Here is a 23,472-nt window from a genome sequence, read left to right as displayed (position 1 = left end):
TTTCAAAGAGTAACTAAAAATACAATTTTAGAGGATACAAAAGTTTGGATAAAAGCATTTTTAGGAGAACTGAAGAAGTCAACGCAAAACACTTGATATTAAGTACACTCCCAAAGCAAATTACTTTATCTTCAGTCTGAATACAAAATTTGGGGAAATTATTATATTGAGCATGTTTGGGATTTAGTGGAGAGCAGTTATGAGTAGAGACTTCACCAACTTTATTATATAAGAGGAATTAATGTACTTAAATATAAATAATTCTGTCACTTAAATATATTATTCCAAAAACTCACTCAAAACAGGTAAAGAAATCTCAGATCTATTAGTAATTGAGTGAATGTCTTTGTTTGACATGTACTGAGAAGATTTGTGCAGTCAAATATAAAATAATGTAAAAAAATCTTTAGGGCCAGACTTGACGTTATTATACAATCAGGGTTTGCACAGAAACAATGTTATATTCCTCTGAAGAGTCTGAAATGAAGACAAATTAATCCTTTGTCCACAAATGTTTCCCTCTGTTGTCAAGAGACTGATTGAGAAACAGGTAGCCAATCAGCTTTTTCTGAGCCACATGCAGGCAGCCAATCAGCTTTCGCTGATCAGCGTGCAGGCAAATATCCCGCCCATGGCGCTCAGTCTGAGGCAGAGAGTGGAGAGTAAAGAGTGCAGAGCTTTGCTGTTTGCTGTTTGCTGTTTAATTCCTTTAACTCCACTTATGTTACGGGTGTTGTGCGTCTATTCAAAGTAAGTGTATTATATCTGACCTTTATAGCGTTTGCAGATTTGCTGCAATTATCTTGCGGGTGGAACCACTTTAACATATGTGCTCATTGCTAATATACTCTCTTGTATTTAGCTCGATGCTACGCTGTAAACACTTCTGTAATGCGTTTCTCGCATAGAGGTAAAATTGGTTTTATATTCGCACATTCGTTCATTTAGAAGTCTCTCTATTGTTTACTATGTTACTTTGAATATTCGATCGGAATTAGCATGCAAGTGTTCTTGAAAACAACATTAACACAGTTTATTTGACTGTGAACAATGTTGTACTGTGATAGTTATTGGCTGCTAATATGATTTCTCTATTTAGAGTTTGCAAATAATACTTTTATGAAACTAAATTATTAGGAAGAATGTCTGAATATCCCAATATAAAACCAACTTTACCTCTAATGTAGAATCAGCTACTCAAGACTTGTACACACTTATTGAACAGGGAAGTAAAACCTATGTGCAAATTGTGTGAGAATATTTTGATGGTGAAACATATTTTAATAGAATGTATATTTAAAATGATATTAGAGAATGTTTTTATTCAGGAAATATTTTAAGGCAAATGTTTAAAAATGGGTTTTCTGGAGGATTTTTTTTTATCATTGATCAGACTGAAAGAGCTTAAAGACTTTATCAGTGTTGTTGTTGTTATTGTTGTTGTTATTTGTGTGTTTTAAAAGAAACAATTAATGATGTTTCAGAAAGAGTTATGATTGTCAATTATATATTGAAAATTTAATACAAGTGTTGCCATTAATATAGCCAGTGCTGCTGATATAACATTAAAATATAAATTTGCAAACAGCATGAAATACAATAATTGTCTCCTCCTCCAGTGAAGCTCATCCTCCGCTGAAGCTATAAACACTGGAATATTCCCATCAAGCTCCAGTGAAAAGTTTATTGAAGGACAGCGAGAACATGAGTGATCCAGAACCCTGCAAAATTAAAAATGAAGACTCTGAACAACAAATAGGTTGGTGTTTATTCCTGATCAAGGGCGGCGCAGGAGTTGTTGAGCTTTTGGGGCTTCAGCCCCTAATGTTTGTTCCAAAGCCATGAATCTTTTTGGTTTGTTTTGTCAAAACGTAGTTTTCCAACACATTATGCAGAAATATTTAAACCGATTCATTATTGCTTTTCCACAGGATCAATAAAGCAATATAAGCTGGGCTTTCTCTATCTCTTTTCTTTAAGGTTTTTTTTTTTTCATAATTTTTTTTTTATCAGAGGCAGCCCCACAGCAGTAAGCGGTTTCTGTCTCTCCTTTCTGAAAGTGAGTTTACACACAGACACACACATGCAAACCATGGTCCTGCATAGCCATGCCAATTTTGTCATTTCTCTTCTGCAAATTTTATTGATTTATTTATTTTTTAAATCTGCTTTATTCTTTTAAACCGAAAGCAGCGCCCGTCAATTGGTGGTTTTCCTTAAGATACACTTTTGTGAATGTTATATTTTGTGTGTAGTCTTCAATGTGCGCGATCAATTCCTGATCCTTTGCATACATTTTTAAATCAAAAGACAAAATTTTGATGTGCTAAAATATTTGTTAAACGAATGGCTAACCTAGGTGCCCTTTAAAAAAAAAGCATATATACCTATTAAAACTGAGTAAAGTGCATGGTCTAATCGGAAATAAAGAAAATTAGTTATCTATTTCATTATTTAATGCATAAAACGGGCTAGTCTTTTTTAATAAATTGAGTTAATTGATCTGAAACTTTTAATTGCATTCTCTTTTCTTGTAAATAATAAAAGTTGCATCAAATTGATGAAAACTAACCTGAATACCTGCATGAACAGGGCCACAATGAATTTTATTTTACATTTAAACAATTGGATAGTGTCTTCTGTCTACATGACTGCCAAACGCGTCAGAAAAAAAAAAACTGCTGAATCTCTGTGAATATTTGGTTAACTTCTAAAACAAATGTTGTCTGGTTTAGTGATGTTAGTAATGCATAGAAAAATGCAAAGCAGAATTCTCCTGAGCTCATTAATCCACTTATGACAGCCACTTTGATGGCTTTTAAAGTGGTTAATGAGGTTGCAATATAGATGCAGTCACCTCATGCTTGTGTTGCGGTACAATCCGTAAACTCCACTCATTAAAACAACAGCTTGGTGTTTATACTTTAATATCGTGACTATATTTAATTGTTGATCATGGGCCAACAATATCGTTATCATGATAATACGAATAATGGTGCAACCCAGTGTTGCCAACTATTTCCAATAAAAAGTAGCTAAAGCCTGCCCGAAAAGTATCTAGTTGTTGCCAAATGACGTCACGCATCAATTTGCAAATCAGTGACGTCATCATGTAGTATCTGACAAGCGTAAGCCCATCATGTCTCTACTCTGTGTATTGTATTATATTAAAACATTATATGCAGATGCACAATAAATAGGTTCTTATTAACATACATCTTTATGTAGTATACAAAAACATTTGTTTTCTCAAATTGACAGGCCATCTCTGCAAAAACATTATTTGAAATATGTTCACTTAGATTTGTATGAAAAATATAGTTGACTATTTGTAAAAGTAATACAAACACTTTTTGATAAGAATTGTTACTTACTTTTTAACAATCACAGCTTGTTACTTTTTTAAACTTGTGAAATTAACACATTTGTGAAAGTGACAACAATTATAGCACTATTGGAATGTATTGCTACCTAAATTACCAACAATTATACATGTCAACGTATATTAGTAAATTAACAGTTATGAAAAACAATCTGAGCAATTTACTCTACTGGGTGAAGCCTGCAGACACTGCTCTTTTGAGTCACTTTTTAAAAATTGCTAAAAGTAGCCAGATGAATGTTAAAAATTGCTAAATTTATTGCTAGGTGCCTTTTGAAAAACAAAGTTGCTAAATCTAGCAACAAAATTGCTAAGTTGGCAACACTGGTGCAGCTCTATACCCATTCATTATGTTCCTGGCAGTTTTTGACCCATTGACTTCCATTACAACCACATTTTTAACCGCAAAGCCATGACACCAAATAATCATGCATTCTAGATTGTTGGTGTTTTCCCTGTTGGGAAGAGAAGTTCAGTGAAGTAAAATAGCAGAATATAGTGTGCGTGCATAAATACACTTTATAGGGGGACCAACAGTTTTAACCCAAAAATGACCAGTCTATCAGATGAAGGAGAGCAGGAGTCAGAGATTCAATTAAAAGAAAGTTTACTGTAGATAGTTTGCAGTTTCATCAGCAGATGCCAGCTTTAATACTCACAAAAAGTTTGTAGACCGCTCTACATTGAATCTCAGAACAACAACAATTAGACTCTTACGTCACACCATTAACTGCGTCATACATATAGGTGTTTAACCCCCAGGTGTCGAAGACCGCGTACATGCGTTTTGACAAATCTTCTCGTAATGATGAAATGAACTTAAATTACACTTTCAGTTTTGATCGTACAGATAAGATCAATACATCAATCGAATCTGTTAAGTGTCTAGTTTTTATTGTGTACACTCACAATGACAATAAATGTGTGTGCTTTTGCAATATAAGGATAATAAACAGTGTAGGCTTTCTCTCTCTCTCTCCGCGAACAGTTTTTAGAAATGTGTCAGTGAAGTGCACTGAAACTCCACGAAAACAAAACACACAGATAACTGGAAAGTAGACAATGTGACAATGAGGAAATTTCCCCACCGGATAATCGACATGTGACAACACCGGTAATACCAGTATCACTGTGGGGGTTTCCTCTTTTCCACTTTTTTTTTTTGCTTTTAAATAGCTTATAAATGCTTTTGCGGGAATTGCCAACATGCGCTGTAATAAGGGCGCTATACACACTACACAGCTTACACTGGCAAGATGACAATTGCTCCACGGGACCAGTTTTATTTGTTATTTGCGTGTTGTTCCTTTTTAAAATACCTTTTATTTGTAAAAATCTCTTAAGTAAATATTGGCTGGTAACATAACATAACAATATCTGGTAACATAATCTCCCTCAGAGATATTGGAGTTCAATAACGTGGAGCGCAGTATGACTATTGACCAACACCTCCCTGTAAGTTTACACACTGCATAGACTACAGATCCTGTGTGTTATGAATTGCATGTTTTAAATGACAGCGAGACATGCTCCATTTATAGCCGTTAAGCTTAAATAGGCAAAGCATTTTTTTTAATAATATTAAAACACATTAATACAAACTAGCCACCCTTTGAGATAGATATAAATATATATATTTATATTTAAATATATATATATATATATATATATATATATATATATATATATATATATATATATATATATATATATATATATATAAATATATAAAAAAATTCTTCTACACATTAAACGCATAATCAAGTGCAAAAAAGAACAGCTGAACTTTGGAAAAAGTGATCACTGCGGTTGCCGCGATGGTTGCTTTTTTTCTCTGCAGTTGGCTTATTAACGCGCAGCATTGCTAAATTACTCGTATGAAAAAAAAAGATTTATTATTAAGCATTGTTAGATGATGTTGCGTGATGTTTAATATGGGAGTATGCGTTGCGTATTTATGCCTATTGATCTGATCCCGCGACCCACCCATAGTTAAACATTAAGTAGGTGCGTTGAATGTGGGTGTATAAATTAGTTGTGTTTCCTCCGGTTGCTGCCACCTTTGTCAGGCAAAGTTTGCAGATTGCCTCTTTAAAAACAAAAAAAATTATTATTTTAAAAACATTGAACAATATTAATGATATGACGTAGTTCCGGAAACTTTCTACTTCGCTGTTTATTCGTCTGACTTAAAAGTGGGTTTCTTTTGTCGTTTTAAAGAATATCACAACGGTGAACACTGCAAGTATAAAAGCCTCGTCTGTATCGCGAGGTGCGCGCGCAGTCAGCAGAGGTGTGCGATGTGTTGCGCCAGGCAAAAGTATAAATCCAGCTTTTCTGTCTTACTCCCACACACACTATACTCCATAAAAAAGGCAAAAACTTTTTTGCACTGTAACTGATGATCAATAGTAAAAAGCACAAATCTCTTCCCAACAGGAAAATGTCACTGTTGTGTGGGAATGGTGATCCCCCAAAAAAATAAAAACAAACTTTACAAAAATATGTTTGTCACTTGTTTTTAAATTATTAATCTTGGGCGCCAGACAGAATATCTGTCAAAATACCTTTTAAAGAAAATATACTACGGCTAGCTCTCACCACCATTTACAAATATTAAACCAAAAATAAATAAACGCATAAATTAACAAACAAGGAGAACCAGAAAAACTCAAACAATTGCTGTATTTGTCTAAATAAATTTTGTAATAGTCAGTAATATTAATTTAAAAACACTTGTACTTTTCACACACAAACAGCAGTATCAACAACAAAACAAACAATATAACAATAATCACAATGAAACTCTCAGCACTTATAACTTAAATGAAAGTGAAAGGAAAAATGCTAATGATTTCAGGCCAGCCGATTTGTCAGATTTGAAAACAGGGAAAAATAATAATGATAATAATAGTACGGGGAGAAAACAAAACAAGAGAAACAAAATGAGAATTTGGGCAAAGAAAACAAAAACTTTTGCTTCTTACCCATGGAGCGGAGGGGCCAAGGGAAATGAGAGGGGAATGGCGAATGTGAAGGTTGAAGGCATCGACGAACCAAGCCGGTGAGTCGGCAGCTGACTTCATGCCAGCAAGATAAATCTGTAAGTTGATTTTGTTCAGGACACACTGCACTGAAGTCTTTGGTGTTCACAGACATCAGTAAGAAGACAGCGGTCTTTGCTCCGTTGCTTCGATACGTACTTACGCTTTTTGTTTCTCTCAGCATTTTTTAAGCATTTAAGCATTTTCCTAGAATATGTCAAAATAAGATGTCCCCAAATATCAGTCCGTTTGCTGAAACACGGAGAAAGTTTTGGCCCAATTAAGCCTGAAAATCCCCCCCAGAATGGATGAAAATGACTCAACACCACACAAGGGTAATTGTGCACATTCCAGTCTTTTATGCAGATGCTGTACAGGTATGTCTCAAGTCTGCGAGGCAAATATTCAGCTGTTTGTTCAGCTGTTACCCCAGAACTTTTTTTCTGATGTTTACCAGTCAGGCACAGAATGAACAAATTTTTAGAAAAAACATTTTGTTGTAATTATAAATAAATATACGACTATATATATATATATATATATATATATATATATATATATATACGGCTCTCAGTCCCACCCAGACTAGTCACCGATTTCAAGCCGACCAATCACAAAGCTTGCGCTATGCGTCATTGTGATGTGTAGTTACATTTTTTTGAGAGGTGCACGTCAACGATACTGACAGCCACGGTGAGGGCTATGCGTTCGCGCGTAGGCTGTGCCATAGCATATGCGTGCACTTGACGCAGAAGTATAAGTCAGCCTTTATGGACCAAACAAAATATGATTTGATTTATTTTACATTTAATGTGCATCAAAATTACAGTGTTTGTAGCCAATGTTTCCTGTGTCTTTTCATTTTTCAGCTTTTGATGAGAGTTTTTAAGACTTAATGAAAACTAATGTTTTATTCATTTCAGACCTAATTGAAGAGAATGAGGGGATTAAAGAGGAGAAACATCATGTCAAAATTGAGGAAAAAACTAATTTACAGACTGATGGTATTTTGAAAAGGAGAGACAAGAATTGTTTCACCTGCACTCAGTGTGGAAAGAGTTTCAGCTGCTCATCACACCTTAACAATCACATAAGAATCCATACTGGAGAGAAACCATTCACATGCACTCAGTGTGGGAAAAAATTCAGCCAATCATCATCCCTTAATCAACACATGAGGATCCACACTGGAGAGAAACCATTCACTTGCACTCAGTGTGGGAAGAGTTTCAGCATATCATCAAACTTGAATCTACACATGATGATCCACACTGGAGAGAAACCATTCACATGCACTCAGTGTGGGAAGAGTTTCAACTGCTCATCATCCCTTAATAAACACATGAGGATCCACACTGGAGAGAAACCATTCACATGTACCCAGTGTGGGAAGAGTTTTAACTGCTCATCACACCTTAATCAACACATGATTATCCACACCGGAGAGAAACCATTCACATGCACTCAGTGTGGGAAGAGTTTCAGCTGCTCATCATCCCTTAATAAACACATGAGGATCCACACTGGAGAGAAACCATTCACATGTAACCAGTGTGGGAAGAGTTTTAACTGCTCATCACACCTTAATCAACACATGATGAGCCACACTGGAGAGAAACCATTAACATGCACTCAGTGTGGGAAGAGTTTCAGACAATCATCATCCCTTAATCAGCACATGAGGATCCACACTGGAGAGAAACCATTCACATGCACTCAGTGTGGAAAGAGTTTCAGCCGATCATCACACCTTAATCTACACATGATGATCCACACTGGAGAGTGTCCATTCACATGCACTCAGTGTGGGAAGAGTTTTAACTGCTCATCACACCTTAATCGACACATGAGGATCCACACTGGAGAGAAACCATTCACTTGCACTTAAGCCGTGGTCACACTGGACTTTTCTCCACATAGACTTCCATTCATATGCACGCGAATGCATCAGACAGGAAACAAAGTTTGTGCGTCAAGTTTCGCAGTTCACTGCATTGCAAAGTTCAAGCTTGGTGAACTCCGACCTGCAAAATTGCATAATTTGACTGTGTGAGACCAATCGTAGATCAAAACATGACCTCCCTGGACAGAAATGTAAAATAAGGACCAATCGCTCACTCTTTTAATGTCTAATCATCTTGTTTAATCCCACCCCTTTTCGCAGCGCCTTACAACAGAATTTTGCTTGCTCTAACTCCAGTGTGACCCCAGCTTCGGCATGGGATGAGTTTCAGCAACTCATCAGACCTTAATAAACACATGAAGACCCTCATTGGAGCATTCACATACACTCAGTTTGGGAAGAGTTTCAACTGATCAGCAAACCTTAATGAACACATTCTTCATGTTCACTAGTGTGAGAGTATATGTGCTTTGAGTGTGAGAAGACTTTAATTACAGCTACAAAATTGAAACTGCACCAAATGATTCACTGGAGAGACTGTACAGGTGTTCACACTGTGACAAGAGGTTTAATCAGTGAACACATCTGAAAACACAAAAGAGGATTCACACTGGAAAGAAACTGTACAGATCTGATCAGTGTCTACTAGGGCTGGGTATCGTTCCAAAATTTTTTATACCGATACCCTGAATTCGATACCAGTTCTGAACGATACTTTTTTCGATACTTTTAAGAAATAGATTTTAACAAGATTATTTTATTTAGGATGTTCGTGACACTTTTCACAGCAGGCTTATGTCTAAGACCAATAAACAAAAGCACAAAATGAACAAAGTGTAGTTAACACAATATATTAGTGCAAACCGTTTTAATAAAGTTCAAGCAGTTTTAAGTCAATCAATTTTAAGTATTTGTGAGGCTTACTGCAGCTTTAGGTTTAGTTCACCCAAAAATTGAAATTCTGTCATTAATTATCTACAAATGAAGATATTTTGGATTAAATCCAAGAGCTTTCTGATCCTTCCATGGATAAATCATTGAATAAAGTTATTTTTGTTTACTTTGCACACAGAAGTATTCTTGCAGCTTCATATAATTATGATTGAACCACTTATATCGCATGGACTTATTTTGACTGTTTTTGGTTCCTTTCTAGGCATTGAAAAATGCATATCCAGTAAATCTAATCTTTCTCCACAGAAGAAAAAGGCAGCAAACCTTTAACATAAAATTTGTAACGGCCCTGTGGCATTCATCTTTCCTTTCTTTGTTCATTTTTACTTTTTCTGCCAGTGTAAATGGATTATCACTTGATGGTCTCCTAATTCCAGGGTCAGCAGGAGCAGAGACCATAACATTAATGTGAAGAAAACATGAAAGCTAAACTGTTAATGCAGCCAAGAGTAAGGACATTTATATAGGATAAGTTTAATGTGAGGTAAACTTCATCATTTATTGTTAAACTTAAAGTATTTTAGTATCAACTTAGCTAGGTATTTAAAGCCCTCGAAACAGTACATAATGTTACACAGCTTACGTTAGGTCAAAAAAGGATTAATAAATTTACCCCGCACAAACTTAAGTCCTGTTTACACTGTCAGGTCTTGATGCCCAATTCCGTATACATATGATACTGCCTATATCAGATTTTTTTTGTCTGTCCGTTTACATGTTCTTTTAATTGTGACCCATATCCAATATATGTCTTTACACTTGCCGTACAATTTACGATGCATGCATAAACGCGGGTTTTAGCATATGTGCCACACTAGCTACGATGGAAGAAACGGTCTTGTTTATAGCTCTGCGAAATATGCGAAGTGTAGTATAAGTATAGTATAAGGTTCAGTCCAGATTTACCCCCACGCAGTTTACGTAATGGTATGGCCCTGATGTGTGTGTGTGTAGTTGATGTAGCCTTTGCCTGTGTGCGCACTGGTGTTGTTGGAAAGAATAAAGTTGTTCTATGTGTAGCCTGAGTGAGTGTATTATTAGCGACAAAAAGCAAAAGTTACAACACGAAGTTCGCCCAACTTTAAAATGATTTTGAGGCGGAGGAGGTGGGAAAGGGCCGTCATCGCAGCTCGCGCTTATGGTTAATATGCTGTATGATGTCCTCCACCATTCAGAGGAATGTGTGGTTACGAGAGAGATCTCAAGTCTGGTGGGAGCAAATTGTGGCTACTGACCACTTTCCTCCATGTTTCCTCTGTTGTTGTTGTTGTTGTTTACCGCGTCAGAATCTCTACACACGCTCTTCCTTCTACATCATTAAACCGCAGAGAAGCACCACATTGTCACAAGTTTAATGATGATCAGAACAATTCAATTCACCTTTATTTGTATAGCGCTTATACAATGTAGATTGTGTCAAAGCAGCTTCATGTAAAAGGTCATAGTAAATAGGAACAGTGTAGTTCAGTTTGTAGTGTTTAAGTTCAGTTCAGTTTAGCTCAGTTCAGTGTGGTTTAATAATCACTACTGAGAGTCCAAACACTGAAGAGCAAATCCAACGATGCGCAGCTCCATGCAGATCCCGAACCATGCAAGCCAGTGGCGACAGCAGAGAGGGAAAAAAAACTTCACTAAATGGCGGAAGGGAAGAAAAAAAACCTTGAGAGAAACCAGGCTCAGTTGGGCACGATCATTTTAATTTCTCTGCTGGCTAAATGTCTTGTGGAGAGCTGCAGTCTCAGTGGCGGAGGCTGGAAGCTGGCCTCAGCGAAGACTCATCTGTCTCTGGAGCATCACAGGAATCAGTCTCATGTTCTCCACTCTTCCATGACCACCACAGTAGCTGTTCAGGATACGGCCTGGTCCAGGATATGGAAACCTTGGGATCATCTCGTCGTTGGTCTTGGATCGAGTCAGTGACTCTGCATAGTCTGAGGGCCTCGGGAAGAGTATCCCCAGGAGGAAATGGAGAATAAAGAAAATAATTAGCGTAGCTGCTGTTCATAGTGTATATCAACAAGATGCAGAACCTGTGTGGAAGCCCGCTAAGTAGTGCACTAAGTGTATGCTTTACTGAACAGATAGGTCTTTAATCTAGTTTTGAATTGGGAGAGTGTGTCTGAGCCTCGGACGTTATCAGGAAGGCTATTCCAGAGTTTAGGAGCTATAAATGAGAAGGCTCGACCTCCTTTACTCGACTTTGCTATTCTAGGTACTACCAGAAGCCCTAAGTTTTGAGACCTTAAAGAGCGAGTTGGATTGTAGCGAGACAGAAGATTGGTTAGATAAACAGGAGCTAGATTATTTAAAGCTTTGTAGGTAAGAAGCAATATTTTAAATTCAATACGAAACTTAACAGGCAGCCAGTGTAAGGAGGATAAAATTGGGGTGATGTGATCAAATTTTCTAGACCTGGTAAGAACTCTGGCAGCTGCATTTTGTACTAATTGAAGTTTGTTAATAGAGGATGCTGGGCAGCCAGCAAACAGTGCATTACAGTAGTCCAGCCTAGAAGTCATAAAAGCATGGACTAGCTTTTCTGCATCTGAGATGGATAGCATACTTCGTAACTTAGCGATATTTCTCAGATGAAAGAAAGCAGTTTTTGTGACATGGGATATATGATTTTTAAAAGTTAAATTACGGTCTAATATGACACCCAGATCTTTTATAGTAGAGCTAACGCTAACTTTGTATCCCTCTAATTGTAGGTTGAGTTGTGAGATCTGCTGTGTACAGGATTTAGGCCCAATAAGTAATAATTCTGTTTTGTCTGAGTTTAAGAGAAGATAATTGTTGGTCATCCAGTCTTTAACATATTTAATACACTCAGTTAGCTTGGACAGTTTAGACATCTCGTCAGGTTTAGTTGAAATATATAATTGAGTATCATCTGCATAGCAGTGAAAGCTGATCCCATGTCTTCTAATAATGTCTCCCAGGGGTAGCATGTATATTGTAAACAGCAAAGGGCCTAAAACTGATCCTTGAGGCACCCCGTATTTTACTGGGCTGATTTGTGAAGGCTGTCCATTAATATTCACAAACTGTTAACGGTCAGATAAGTATGACTTAAACTATTGTAGGGCCTGTCCCTGGACACCTGTAGACTTTAAGCGATTAATAAGGATACCATGGTCAATGGTGTCAAATGCTGCACTAGGATCGAGTAGAACTAATAGCGAGATGCACCCTTGGTCAGCAGCTAAGAGTAAATCGTTGGTTATTTTCTCTAATGCAGTTTCTGTACTGTGATGAGCTCTGAAACCTGACTGAAACACTTCAAAAACATTGTTCGCCTGCAGAAAGAAGCATAATTGAGCAGAAACAACTTTTTCTAGTATTTTAGATATACAGTAGGTGAGAGTTCAAAGTGACTATTACCGTCGCGTCATATACCGCCGCCGTTTGAAATAGGAGCCGCTTTGTTTTTAGTGTATGACCGCAGTTTGTGAATGAGCCGCCAGGGGGCGCAAAGAGACGGGATGCGAACGGACAGAAATAGCCCACACAGCAGCCTTAAATATGCTACTGTGCTTGTAAATGAGATTAAACAATAAGTCAAAGCATTATAATTCCTTTATTAATCATTTAAAATTTGTTAACACGCTTTATTGTTATTCTAAACTTTTTAAGTGCAAAGAGGATTCTTTTTGAAAAATAGAATTGAAGAAGTTAAAGACAACTGAAATGAAAGCACAAACATTCAGTACAAATATTCTAAGTATGCCTAAATAAAAAAATAAAGCAGTCTTTTAGCCTAAATGTAAAGAGATGTTCATGTGGTACTTGTGGTGAAACACTAAGAAACGGTCAGGCGCATGGTCTAAAGCAGTGGCGCAATTCCCAGGGGGGACATGTCCCACTCACTTTTTTTAGATATAACGTTAGCACAGGCCCGGATTGGATAATCGGGAGGACCGGGAGAATTCCCGGTGGGCCGGTCCGTGTTTTGGCTGCGAGGGCTGGGTCCCTAGCTGCTCGCACTCTCAGCCGTCGCACTTTTTTCATTCATTAATTTATTATTTGACCATAGCCTCACTCTTTACTCGTTATTTTGCAGCAGATTCACTCTTATTTTTTATTTTCTCGCAGCCCCGTGAGCAGAATGCAGCCTGAAGGTTAATGATGATGTACCGTAATTCGACCCCAAACAGCGGCACCTTAGTGAAAATAAGAATTTGAATGATTAATATTAATGAATATTACACCTACTCAATGAAAATCAAATGACTCAAGTTTTTCCTCTATACGTAATAGCGCTACATGTGGTCCAGTGGTCAGCACGTTGCATTAGAATTCCGACGACCCGTGTTCGACACTCACCGAAGTAAATATTATTATTATTATTTCTTCAGTTTTATTGTTAAGACATATAATACTGTTCGGGTTGTTGAACATTTGAAGTTATAAAGCAGCTGTTTTCTTGAAAAAGACGTGATAGTGTCATTAGAAACCGAAATGGAATTGACGTTAATAGTCAGTTGTGAACTGATGTAATTCTTTTCAAGAAAACTTACATAAGTGAATATGAAATTTTGATGTAAAAAAACAAATAGGATTCTGACATTTAACAAATAAGATTTGTTAAAACAAATAGCCTAATTGGTGGCATTTGCAAAGTCGGCCTGCAATGTTAGGTTTGCAGTGTTATAAATTTGTGCATGAGTGAATTTGCAGCAGATGTCTTGTGGTTAAATGAGGTTAGGTTATATGCTGCTTTGCTAAACAAAATTTAGTTTAACCTCTGCCTATTACAAGACAGAAAAATAAAACACTTTAATGATAATATCAATATTGTTTTGCCTTTTAAAATGATAATAGAATTAGGGCTGCGACGGTAACGGATTTTCTGTTACGGCGGTGATGAAGCAAGAAATCATGCGGTATGTCAGTTAACCGCGCATATATATGTTTCCTCTAGGATTTTTTCCAGCTGTGGCGGCAGGCCTTTTTTACACAAATCTACTAACTACCTGTGGCGTTATATCAATGACAAATGTCGTGAGCGCAGTATTAGAAGCCGAGATCCCATTTATATAATAGCCTACATGCATGCGGATCTCTGCTGTTTTTTCTGCTCGTGCACAAAACTTCTTGCCTCCCCCTCAAATATAAGCCGCTTTAAGAGCGCGCAGATCTTCTTGTGCCCTCTCAAATAAACGCTGCTGAAGTGCGATTTAGTGCGTTAATGTAACGAGTATGTCTCCAGCATTTATTAGATTTTCTAGGAATATTTATGAATTCCTCCGCTATTAATGCGTCCTGAAATAAAGTAAAACGGCGTCGTGTTTGCTGGCCTCACGCATCACGCACCTGTCACAGTCAGCTAGTCAGTCAGTCAGCACGTAACCATAAAGGGTTAAACAAAGACGCACAGCATTACTGTTAAAGAAACTCACTTACCCTTTAATACACTTTGGTGCGATTATCACCCGCTATTAAAATAATAAAATGTTTTGAATGAGCAGCTGTAATGTAGCCGTGGCGGGATGAATCCTGGCCTGGCGCCCAGCCATGGAAGAATGAATGTAGCGGAAACCATATATATATATAAAATCGCTCAACAGAAAATAAGCATTTTTAACGCACTGTTGTAATTTCTATATCCAAATCCTTTAATCAACATTTTGAATACAAGTCAATATTTTAAAGATTATAACTTGAGATTGAGAATATGATTTTACCTCAGCGCTGCATTTTTCTCCTTCGCCCTCTCGCTGAGTTCAGGTGATGGAGTGTTGTAAAGTAGTTAAACTATCAAACTGGCACAGGAATATCAGTATATTAATATAGGATTTTTAATAAACTCTCTTATATCTGCTGGTGCTGCTATTAATACGCAGATGGTTATGCTGGTGCAGCCGTTAATACACGGTTCAGGTAATCAAAAACCCGGCTCGCCTACATGATGTTTAATTATGGGTGGGTCGCAGGTGGAGAAGTTCTATCATTGGTTATGTAGACCACTTTGCCTAAAATATCAAAAAGTTCAAACGCTTTGATTAAATATAGCGAAACTAACCCATCAATGGATGTTTGTCATAAAGAGTGATAATATAGGCTGCTCTTTTAATTTTGATCATACAGTTAACAAAGACTCAATATTCGAAACTGAATATTTCACTTTTATTTTATTTATATTACGATTGTATTTAACAGACCAGTTTGTGTTTTGGCCGCGGCATATAGTGGACCCTGAGGCACATCGCTTCACTTCAGTTTATTACTTATTCTTGTTTATTTTATAAATAACTGACCGACAAAAACTAAGATAAAAATTGTACAAAACAAAATTCGTTCAAAGAATATTTTTCTTCCGACGAAAATATATGAATTGTGTATTTTTGTGCGTCTCCATCCGCTACACAACTGTGCAATTAATGCTTTAATTAAATAAACTATTTAATTTAATAAACTGCTTTAATTAATGCTCCACTGTAATTGCTCCTACACAAACCCCTGTGATATATTAGCTACATCTTTTTATAAATGTCTTTACACAAAATTATTATATGCTATAGCCTATAGCCTACTTTAAATAAGTCAAAATATATGCGATTGTTGCCTCATCACCGTGGTCGCAGCTCGCACTTCTGTATAGCTTCTGTAAAAAAGACCTACATTTAACCAGCTTTTTAGCAAAGCCTATATTAATATACTGATATTCCTGGGCCAGTTTGACACTGTACATTGAACTGAGGAGAGTTTAACTACTTCACAACACTCCGTCACCTGAACTCAGCGAGAGGGAGAAGGAGAAAAGTGCAGCGCTGAGGTAAAATCATATTCTCAAGTAATAATCTTTAAAATAATGACTTGTATTAAAAATGTTGTTAAAGGGATTGGAATATAGAAATTACAGCGGTGCGTTAAAAATGTTTATTTTCTGTGGAGCGATTGATTTGAGTTAGGCCTGCTTTATTAAAATAAGCCTAAAATAAAAACAGCCTAAGCTGGTTATTAAAAAGGATTCAGTGTTTTCGTTTTGTAATCTAAATTTGTAGTTTAGGTGGAAAATACTTAGGTCAGGCCTTTTATTCCTTTTATTTAGTTTATTCTGTTTTTCTATACAATACTGAAAGATATTGTATAGAGTTGACATCTCATTGACATCTCATTATGGCGGTAAGGCGGTGATGCGGTTATCGTCACACCCCTAAATAGAATATAAACCCATCCTAAATGTTAACTGATTTCCACAGTTATAGCTTATTTAATTATTTAAACAAATCCTGACAATAAGTCTTGGCCTTTTTGTTTAAGAAGCAAGTCTTAAATAACTCACCTCAAATGTTTTGTTGTTCTTGTTGATACCTGAACAAAAAATACACTACATAGCCCTATAAAATGATACCAAACGAAATCTGTTTAAAAAATGATTTTTCCAACAAAAAAAAGAGTTTTTTTTAAAAGTTTGTCTAACTCGCTCCTTTTCTTCCATCATACGCCCGTACCTTATAACACATCCTTATAGATTTAAAAAATAGAACTCAAGCAGGCCTAATATTTAAATTACATAAAAAGTAGCCTTGACTACCTTTACGAGTACCTTTGAAAGGGAGGGAAGGCTACAATGCGAGTGGAAGAGGATCTCACTTTTCACTTATGTTTGCAAGTCTATATATATTTTATTTTTAGGCATTTAATATAAACATTTTAAGAAGAATTAATGATTTAGGGAGATACATTGTCCCAATAAAATAATATAAAAATAATTTAGCAAGCTGAGGTATAGTGTGAAATGCTGAAGACCCTGGATATATAGCCCGCTCCCACCACTGATAGTGATGGTGGCATTCTTTAAAGATCAGTCACCTTTCCCCGCGCCCCGCGTCCCCCACCCGCCGCACACTCCAATATCTTATATCCAAATTCGTTCTCTTACTCTTAAAACAATTAAATAAACTTTTCACGTTATTTCCCAAAAATTATATTCTTTCATTTGTTCTCACTTTAAAAATACACTGTATATGTTATGATAAAATGTCAAATAAAATTGAAATGTAGGCTTTTCTGCACACAATTACCCAACATTGCTGCACATTCCTACAACTATCACCAACATTCCACTACTACAGTATTACCATCACTCAGATTTGGTCCCCCCCCACCTCTCAGACCAGAATTGCACCCTTGGTCTAAAGAGCTTAAGTTGAATGCTGCTTCATAGAATAATTTTGCCTCAGGACATATCTCGCAGGTTTATTTTTAATAGTTTTCAGTTAATTTTTTTGTTTCAAAACATCAATGTTCTCTTTAAAGTATAACTGTTGTTTTGTTTTTTTACCTAATGGCACAGTATGTTTTGTATTTTAATTTCAATTTCAGTCACCTTGCATATGCATTTGAAATATAATGCGCGCATAACCGCGGAAAGAAGAAAAAACTGTCAAAGGTTAGAGCTAATTCATCAAAACTAGCTATATTAAAATACAGCATGTAAGTTAATACAGGCAGAGTGTGAACAAACTCAAGGTAAGGCTTAGATATGCGCTTGCCTTTTAATGCATTTAAAAAGATTTGCGGCCTTTTTATAGGCTACAGGCTACTATGGTGTATAATGTTTCTTTTATTATTTTTTATTTTGTATGGTAAAGAACAATGCACTGTATGTTATTAATGTAAACTTAGGTTAAAATTTACCATTGATAAACGTGACCTACCTCAAGCAGATCACTTAAAGTATAATAAAATAATGTTAACGTCAATGTTCTTCTTTAAAGTAAAATTGTTGTTTTGTTTTTTTACTTAATGGATCAGTATGTTTTGTATTTTAATTTCAGTCACCTTACATATGCGTGTGAAATATAGGCTAATGCGCGCATAACCGTGAAAAAAAGAAGAAAAAGCTGTCAAAGGTTTGGCCAGTGTGTTTTTTGTCTAATAAATGATAGTTTTTTTTACTTTAAAACTTTAAAACAGATTGCTATTTTTCTAATGACATATGATTTAATAAATTTGTATTTTAAAAATTTCTCTTGTTTGAATTTTTTTAACTGCACTTTTTAGGAAATATTTTAGTACATCAAAAAGTGTGGTTATAATGACATCTGACTGGCTAATCCAGCAAAAAAGTCACTAAAATGTAGTATTTAAATCTCATAGTTAAATAGAAACTGAGGCGTATAACTGCAAAAAGGTCCACTTGAGAAAAAAAGATCCATCCCTTTCACCAGGCTGGCTACGGGCCTCATGTGTGCGCATGAGTCGATATGTTGCCTTTTTATAGTCTACATGCTACTATGATGTATAATAATGTTGTTATTGTTGTTTTGTCTGGTAAACTTAGGCTAAAACTTATAATTCATAAACGTGTTAGAAAAAAAAGCATGAAAAAAACACTTTTTCTTTTGCGTATAATCGGGAAAAAAACAGCCATACAGTTGATTAAGAGGATATATTTATTATGAGAAAAAAAGCAAATACAAATACAAAAATAACTGAATGTTTTTTTTTAAGTTGTCTCTAATACTGAAGACGTCGGTGGGCGCTAACAGAGGTTCGTGGGGACCGTAGAAATTCGTTCACTCTGTCCTTTATGCGTTTGCTGTCAGCGCTGTGGGGGGTTAGGGAATCTCTTAATCACGCTGTCTCTAACAAACTGTTTTAGGTTCACGGGCAAAGCAACTTTGCCTCTCGAACCATCCCAGTTCGTTGTGGATGCCCACTCCGCGTAGCGCTGGTCTGGCACAACTGCACGAAACAAGAACAGTAAATCGGGATGGCAACTTGAATTTGGAGTGGGGCCAGCAGAGGTGACTTCGGACTGTTCCATATCCTCATTCAGGTTAACGGGTGTACGCATGGGGTCTTGTGTCCACTGAGCTTCCGTTGCTGCTGTTTGCGCTTCTTTCAGCTGAAGCACAGTGGTTGCATGAGTGCAATGAGGTCAAGCCAAAAAATAAGGACGAGCTTCTTAAAGCCATCGAAACATTCTGGCGGCATCGTTTGACAATAACTGTCTGCAACAGATACATCGACCACCTTCAGAAAGTTTTGCCAGCTGTGGTAGAGCGCAACGGAGGCTCCACTGGAATGTAGCAGATGTGTTAAAACTTGGTATTATTTATTAATATGTTATTAATGTGTTTTTGTGTTCTTTGTCTTGTACGTCGCCGTGTTATTGTGCGTCAACGTCACGTTTATCTGTCCTTAAGCGCGCATATAGTCGAACATTTCTGCTCGACATCGGTAGAAACAAACTTCACAAGTTAAACTCCGCGGACACTAATGAGCTGCAAGATCTCGGCTTGCTCCGGATGCCTACCCATCCTCCGACCACCACCTCGCCCACAATGGAGGCGCTTCAAGCAGCGCGAGAGGAAGCAGAAGAGGGGTAAGCGCGGGGGTATCCGAACAAGGCTAGCGGCTAACCCCCACAAACCCGCTATCCCCTCCAACAAACTGGACTACATCCGTCTACTTCGTTCATCACATAGGACTGTAAAGGACTGTTGTGCTTTTGTGTTTACGGAAACTGCACATTAGTGAGCAGCAGACAGCCCACCCCGATGCTTTTCTCATCCTGGCAGGGGACTTTAACCATGCAGACCTAAAGAGTGTGTTTCCAAAAATACAACAACAAACTTTCCAACACGGGGCAATGACACACTGGACTTTGTTTACACCACACAGAGAGGAGCTTACAAAGCCTCCCCCCCCCACCTTGGTGGACCACTTAACTGTCATGCTAATGCCTGCTTACAGATCGATCGTTAAAGTCACCAAACCGGTTTGCAAGGAGATACAAGTGTGGCAAGAAGGTTGTTCAGAGGCTTTACAAGACTGCTTCAATACCACAGACTGGGATATGTTCAAACAGGCTGCCACTTACAACAACACCACTGACCTCCAGGAGTATGCTGAGACTGTTACAGCCTACATAAACAAATGCACTGAGGATGCCAAAAAATCACAGCAGCGTCTCTACTTCCTCCGCAAACTCAAAAGAGCAAGAACACCAGCCCCAATCATGTACACCTTCTACAGAGGCACTATTGAGAGCGTCCTGACCAGCTGCATCACTGTGTGGTTTGGAACCTGCAATGCATCCTGCAGGAAAACACTTCAACGCATAGTGAGAACAGCTGAGAAGATCATTGGTGTCTCTCTCCCCTCCCTTCAGGACATTTACAGCACACGTCTTACCCGTAAAGCCCTCTGCATAACAGCAGATGCCACCCACCCAATGCACAACTTCTTCAGTCTGCTGCCATCAGGGAGGAGACTGCGCAGTCTCCAGGCCAGGACCAACAGACTGAAAGACAGCTTCATCCATCAGGCTGTCAGGAAGCTGAACTCTCTCCCAGCTCTGCTCCCCGCTCCCTCCCCACGCACCTCCTCCACTCGCACCTCTGGACTCTGACACACATACATACACACACACTCACACACACACTCACACACAACACACACACACACTAACACACACACACGCACACACACACACACACACACACACACACATTAATTTATATATATTTGGTTGACAATAAATAAATAAAAGAAAGAATTAATGAATGAATCCTACAGTCTGCTTGTGCCTCTATGTTTATAGAGTTACTGAAGACATCCAGTAAGACACAGTCAAATATTCAGTCCAAATGCACTGGAGAGACCTGAAACATGTTAATTTTTCCTTATTGGCTATATGACATTTAGATGTTGCATATTATTCTGTGGTCTTAAGGAAAGTTTTAAGTATTTCAGCACATAAGAGCAAATATAGCTTATAGCCCATTTCGTTGCGCTCGGCAGCTTTTCACTAATAAAGCTCTTCATGTAAATTTCATTTTTCAATTTTAGCACGTCATATAAAAACATTGACACAATTGTTTGGGGAGACAAAACACTTTTTTGCAGTTTTCCCCGATGCGTTTTTTAAAGTGGCACTGCATAGCTGGATAACAGAAAAAGCTCGCATTCTGCTTTCACTCTCCCCAAAAATGCTCTGTTTGCACGATTTGATTATTATCATCGTACCCACTATATAATTATTTAAACCTTCTCTGGTGTTTATTGTTTTTAGAAAATATCTAAAATCTTTTAAAAAAAAATATCTTGTAAAATGAAAGTTTAATTTGGCTTTAACGGTTTCATTTATGTAGGCTACATAGACCTACCTAAACTGTTGTAGCTTGCTTTTGCTTGTTTTATATTGGTTTATTTATTTAATGCAGTTTTATTATATCCGATAATGTAATTCTTTAAATTAGATTTTAATATGGCTCTGGCAATTTTTTCAAGATTTGACAAAATTTGTATTATGCAACAGCCTTACATTTAAAACGAAAACATACGGGCGATTATAAAAAACACATTAAATAAATAAACAATTATAAATTTGTTTAGGTTGTCTTTATTTTAATGCCCTCGTGATTGTAACGCCACGCCAGCAGAGGGAGCCCTCGCCCGACTACTGACTCAGCTCCGCTCCCTCTGTGGTTACTTCCTGTTTGTGCAGTATATCAAGGAGTGCTCAGGCCATGCTTCTTTGCGAAGTATTGCCAGTTTATCCTGCCTTACCAAGCGTTGTTCCTTAGTGACTTTCATGACTGCTATCCTGTGTATGACCCTGCCTGCCTTGATCACGTACGTTCTCTGTATTTGCCCTTTTGATCTGTTTTGGACTGATTGCTGTGTTACTGAACTTCTGCCTGTATATTTACTACGTCTTCTGGATTTGCCCCTTTGCTTGTTGTTTGGATTGGACTGCTTTCCTGTTACCAACTATTTGCCTGGTTATACGTTGATGTCTTTGTCTCTCCCTTTCAATAAACTTCCGCATATGGATTCTAACAAAGCCTCAGCAGCCTCGTTACAGAATACTTCGCCTACCATGAATCCAGCGGAAGTTTCAAGAGTGCAATCTACAATTGCATACCAAGGTGAAGTAATAAAGGGCTATAGAGAACAGTTGATGCAACTACAGTCGATTAACGAACACCTGACACATTATATCCGGTCCCTGCCTCCTACCACGCCAAGAACGGTAAGCTTTGCGCTTCCTGATAAATTTGATGGCACTGCTGAGCAATGCAAAGGCTTCCTACGTCAAGTTAAGATTTATATGGAGCACCAGGGTGGGAAATTTGATTCAGAAGAAAAGAAATGTGCATTTGTGATGACGTTATTGACTGGTAGAGCAATTGACTGGGCCGCAGCAGTATGGGATTCGGATACTCAGATAAAAACTTCATTGGAGTATTTCACTAACCAGATCCGTGAAGTGTTTGAATACCCAGATGGAGGAAAGGGAGTGTCCACCCAGTTGATGAACCTCAAACAAGGTAACAGATCAGCTGCGGATCACGCTATTGAATTTAGAACAATAGCAGCTCAGAGCGGATGGAATGATGTGGCGTTAAAGGCAATGTTTCACCATAATCTGAATGAGGAGCTTCAGACAGAGCTGGCTTGCAAGGATCATGACTTATCGTTTTCTGAATTTGTTAAATTGACAATCAGAATTGATAATCTCATGAGACAAGCACCTCGACATAAACATAATACCAAGATTCAAGAGCTAACCCGATCTTTTCATGCCACTGAATTAAAAAATCGTGACGAGCCCATGCAAGTTAATACTTCACGAGTCCCTGAAGAGGAGAGGGAACGGTGCCGCCGCCTCAAACTGTGTTTTTATTGTGGTGGAACTGGACATCGAAGTTTCGGATGCCCATATAAAAGCAGCAGTCAAGTCAAGATAAATATGGAACACTTCTCTGTACCAAGCAATAAATCATTCACGCTACCAGTCACTCTGCAGATTGACGCTGTTTTCCTTGATTTAACAGCGATGATTGATTCAGGAGCTGCACTTAATATCATTAGCAGAGACATTGTTGAAAAACATAACATCCCCACTCAAACCTGTATACCACCCATTAAAATCAAGTCTATCGATGATGCGCTCATAGGAAATGGAATTACTCAACAAACAAAGACCCTCACTCTCAAGACTGGAACATTACATCAGGAATCCATTTCCTTCTATATTGTTGACACCCCTAAGTATGAGATAGTCTTGGGATACCCATGGCTTCATATTCACGATCCAGAGTTATCATGGCATTCAGGAGAATTAAAGCGCTGGTCTACATTCTGCCTAGAGAGGTGTATTCATGTCAAACCACAGCCGTTTCTGACAACCAGCATTGAGAGCCCTGAAACTCACAAGACTGTAG

General features: G+C 37.6%; 1 protein-coding gene across 1 annotated transcript in view; it reads left to right on the top strand.

The window, feature by feature from the left end:
- The first annotated feature begins 663 nt into the window (after positions 1-663).
- The window catches only part of LOC130222312 (gastrula zinc finger protein XlCGF57.1-like), a 96,783-nt gene continuing 73,974 nt past the window's right edge, over positions 664-23,472 (top strand). The window contains exons 1-3 of the mRNA XM_056454890.1: positions 664-750; positions 1,620-1,759; positions 7,350-8,240. Of these exons, the coding sequence (XP_056310865.1) occupies positions 1,705-1,759; positions 7,350-8,240 (946 nt within the window). The 5' untranslated portion in view covers positions 664-750; positions 1,620-1,704. The remainder of the gene's footprint in view (positions 751-1,619; positions 1,760-7,349; positions 8,241-23,472) is intronic.

The sequence above is a fragment of the Danio aesculapii genome, chromosome 4, assembly GCF_903798145.1.
Source record: "Danio aesculapii chromosome 4, fDanAes4.1, whole genome shotgun sequence".
Taxonomy (NCBI): Eukaryota; Metazoa; Chordata; class Actinopteri; order Cypriniformes; family Danionidae; genus Danio; species Danio aesculapii.
This window is presented reverse-complemented; position numbering and strand designations above follow the sequence as displayed.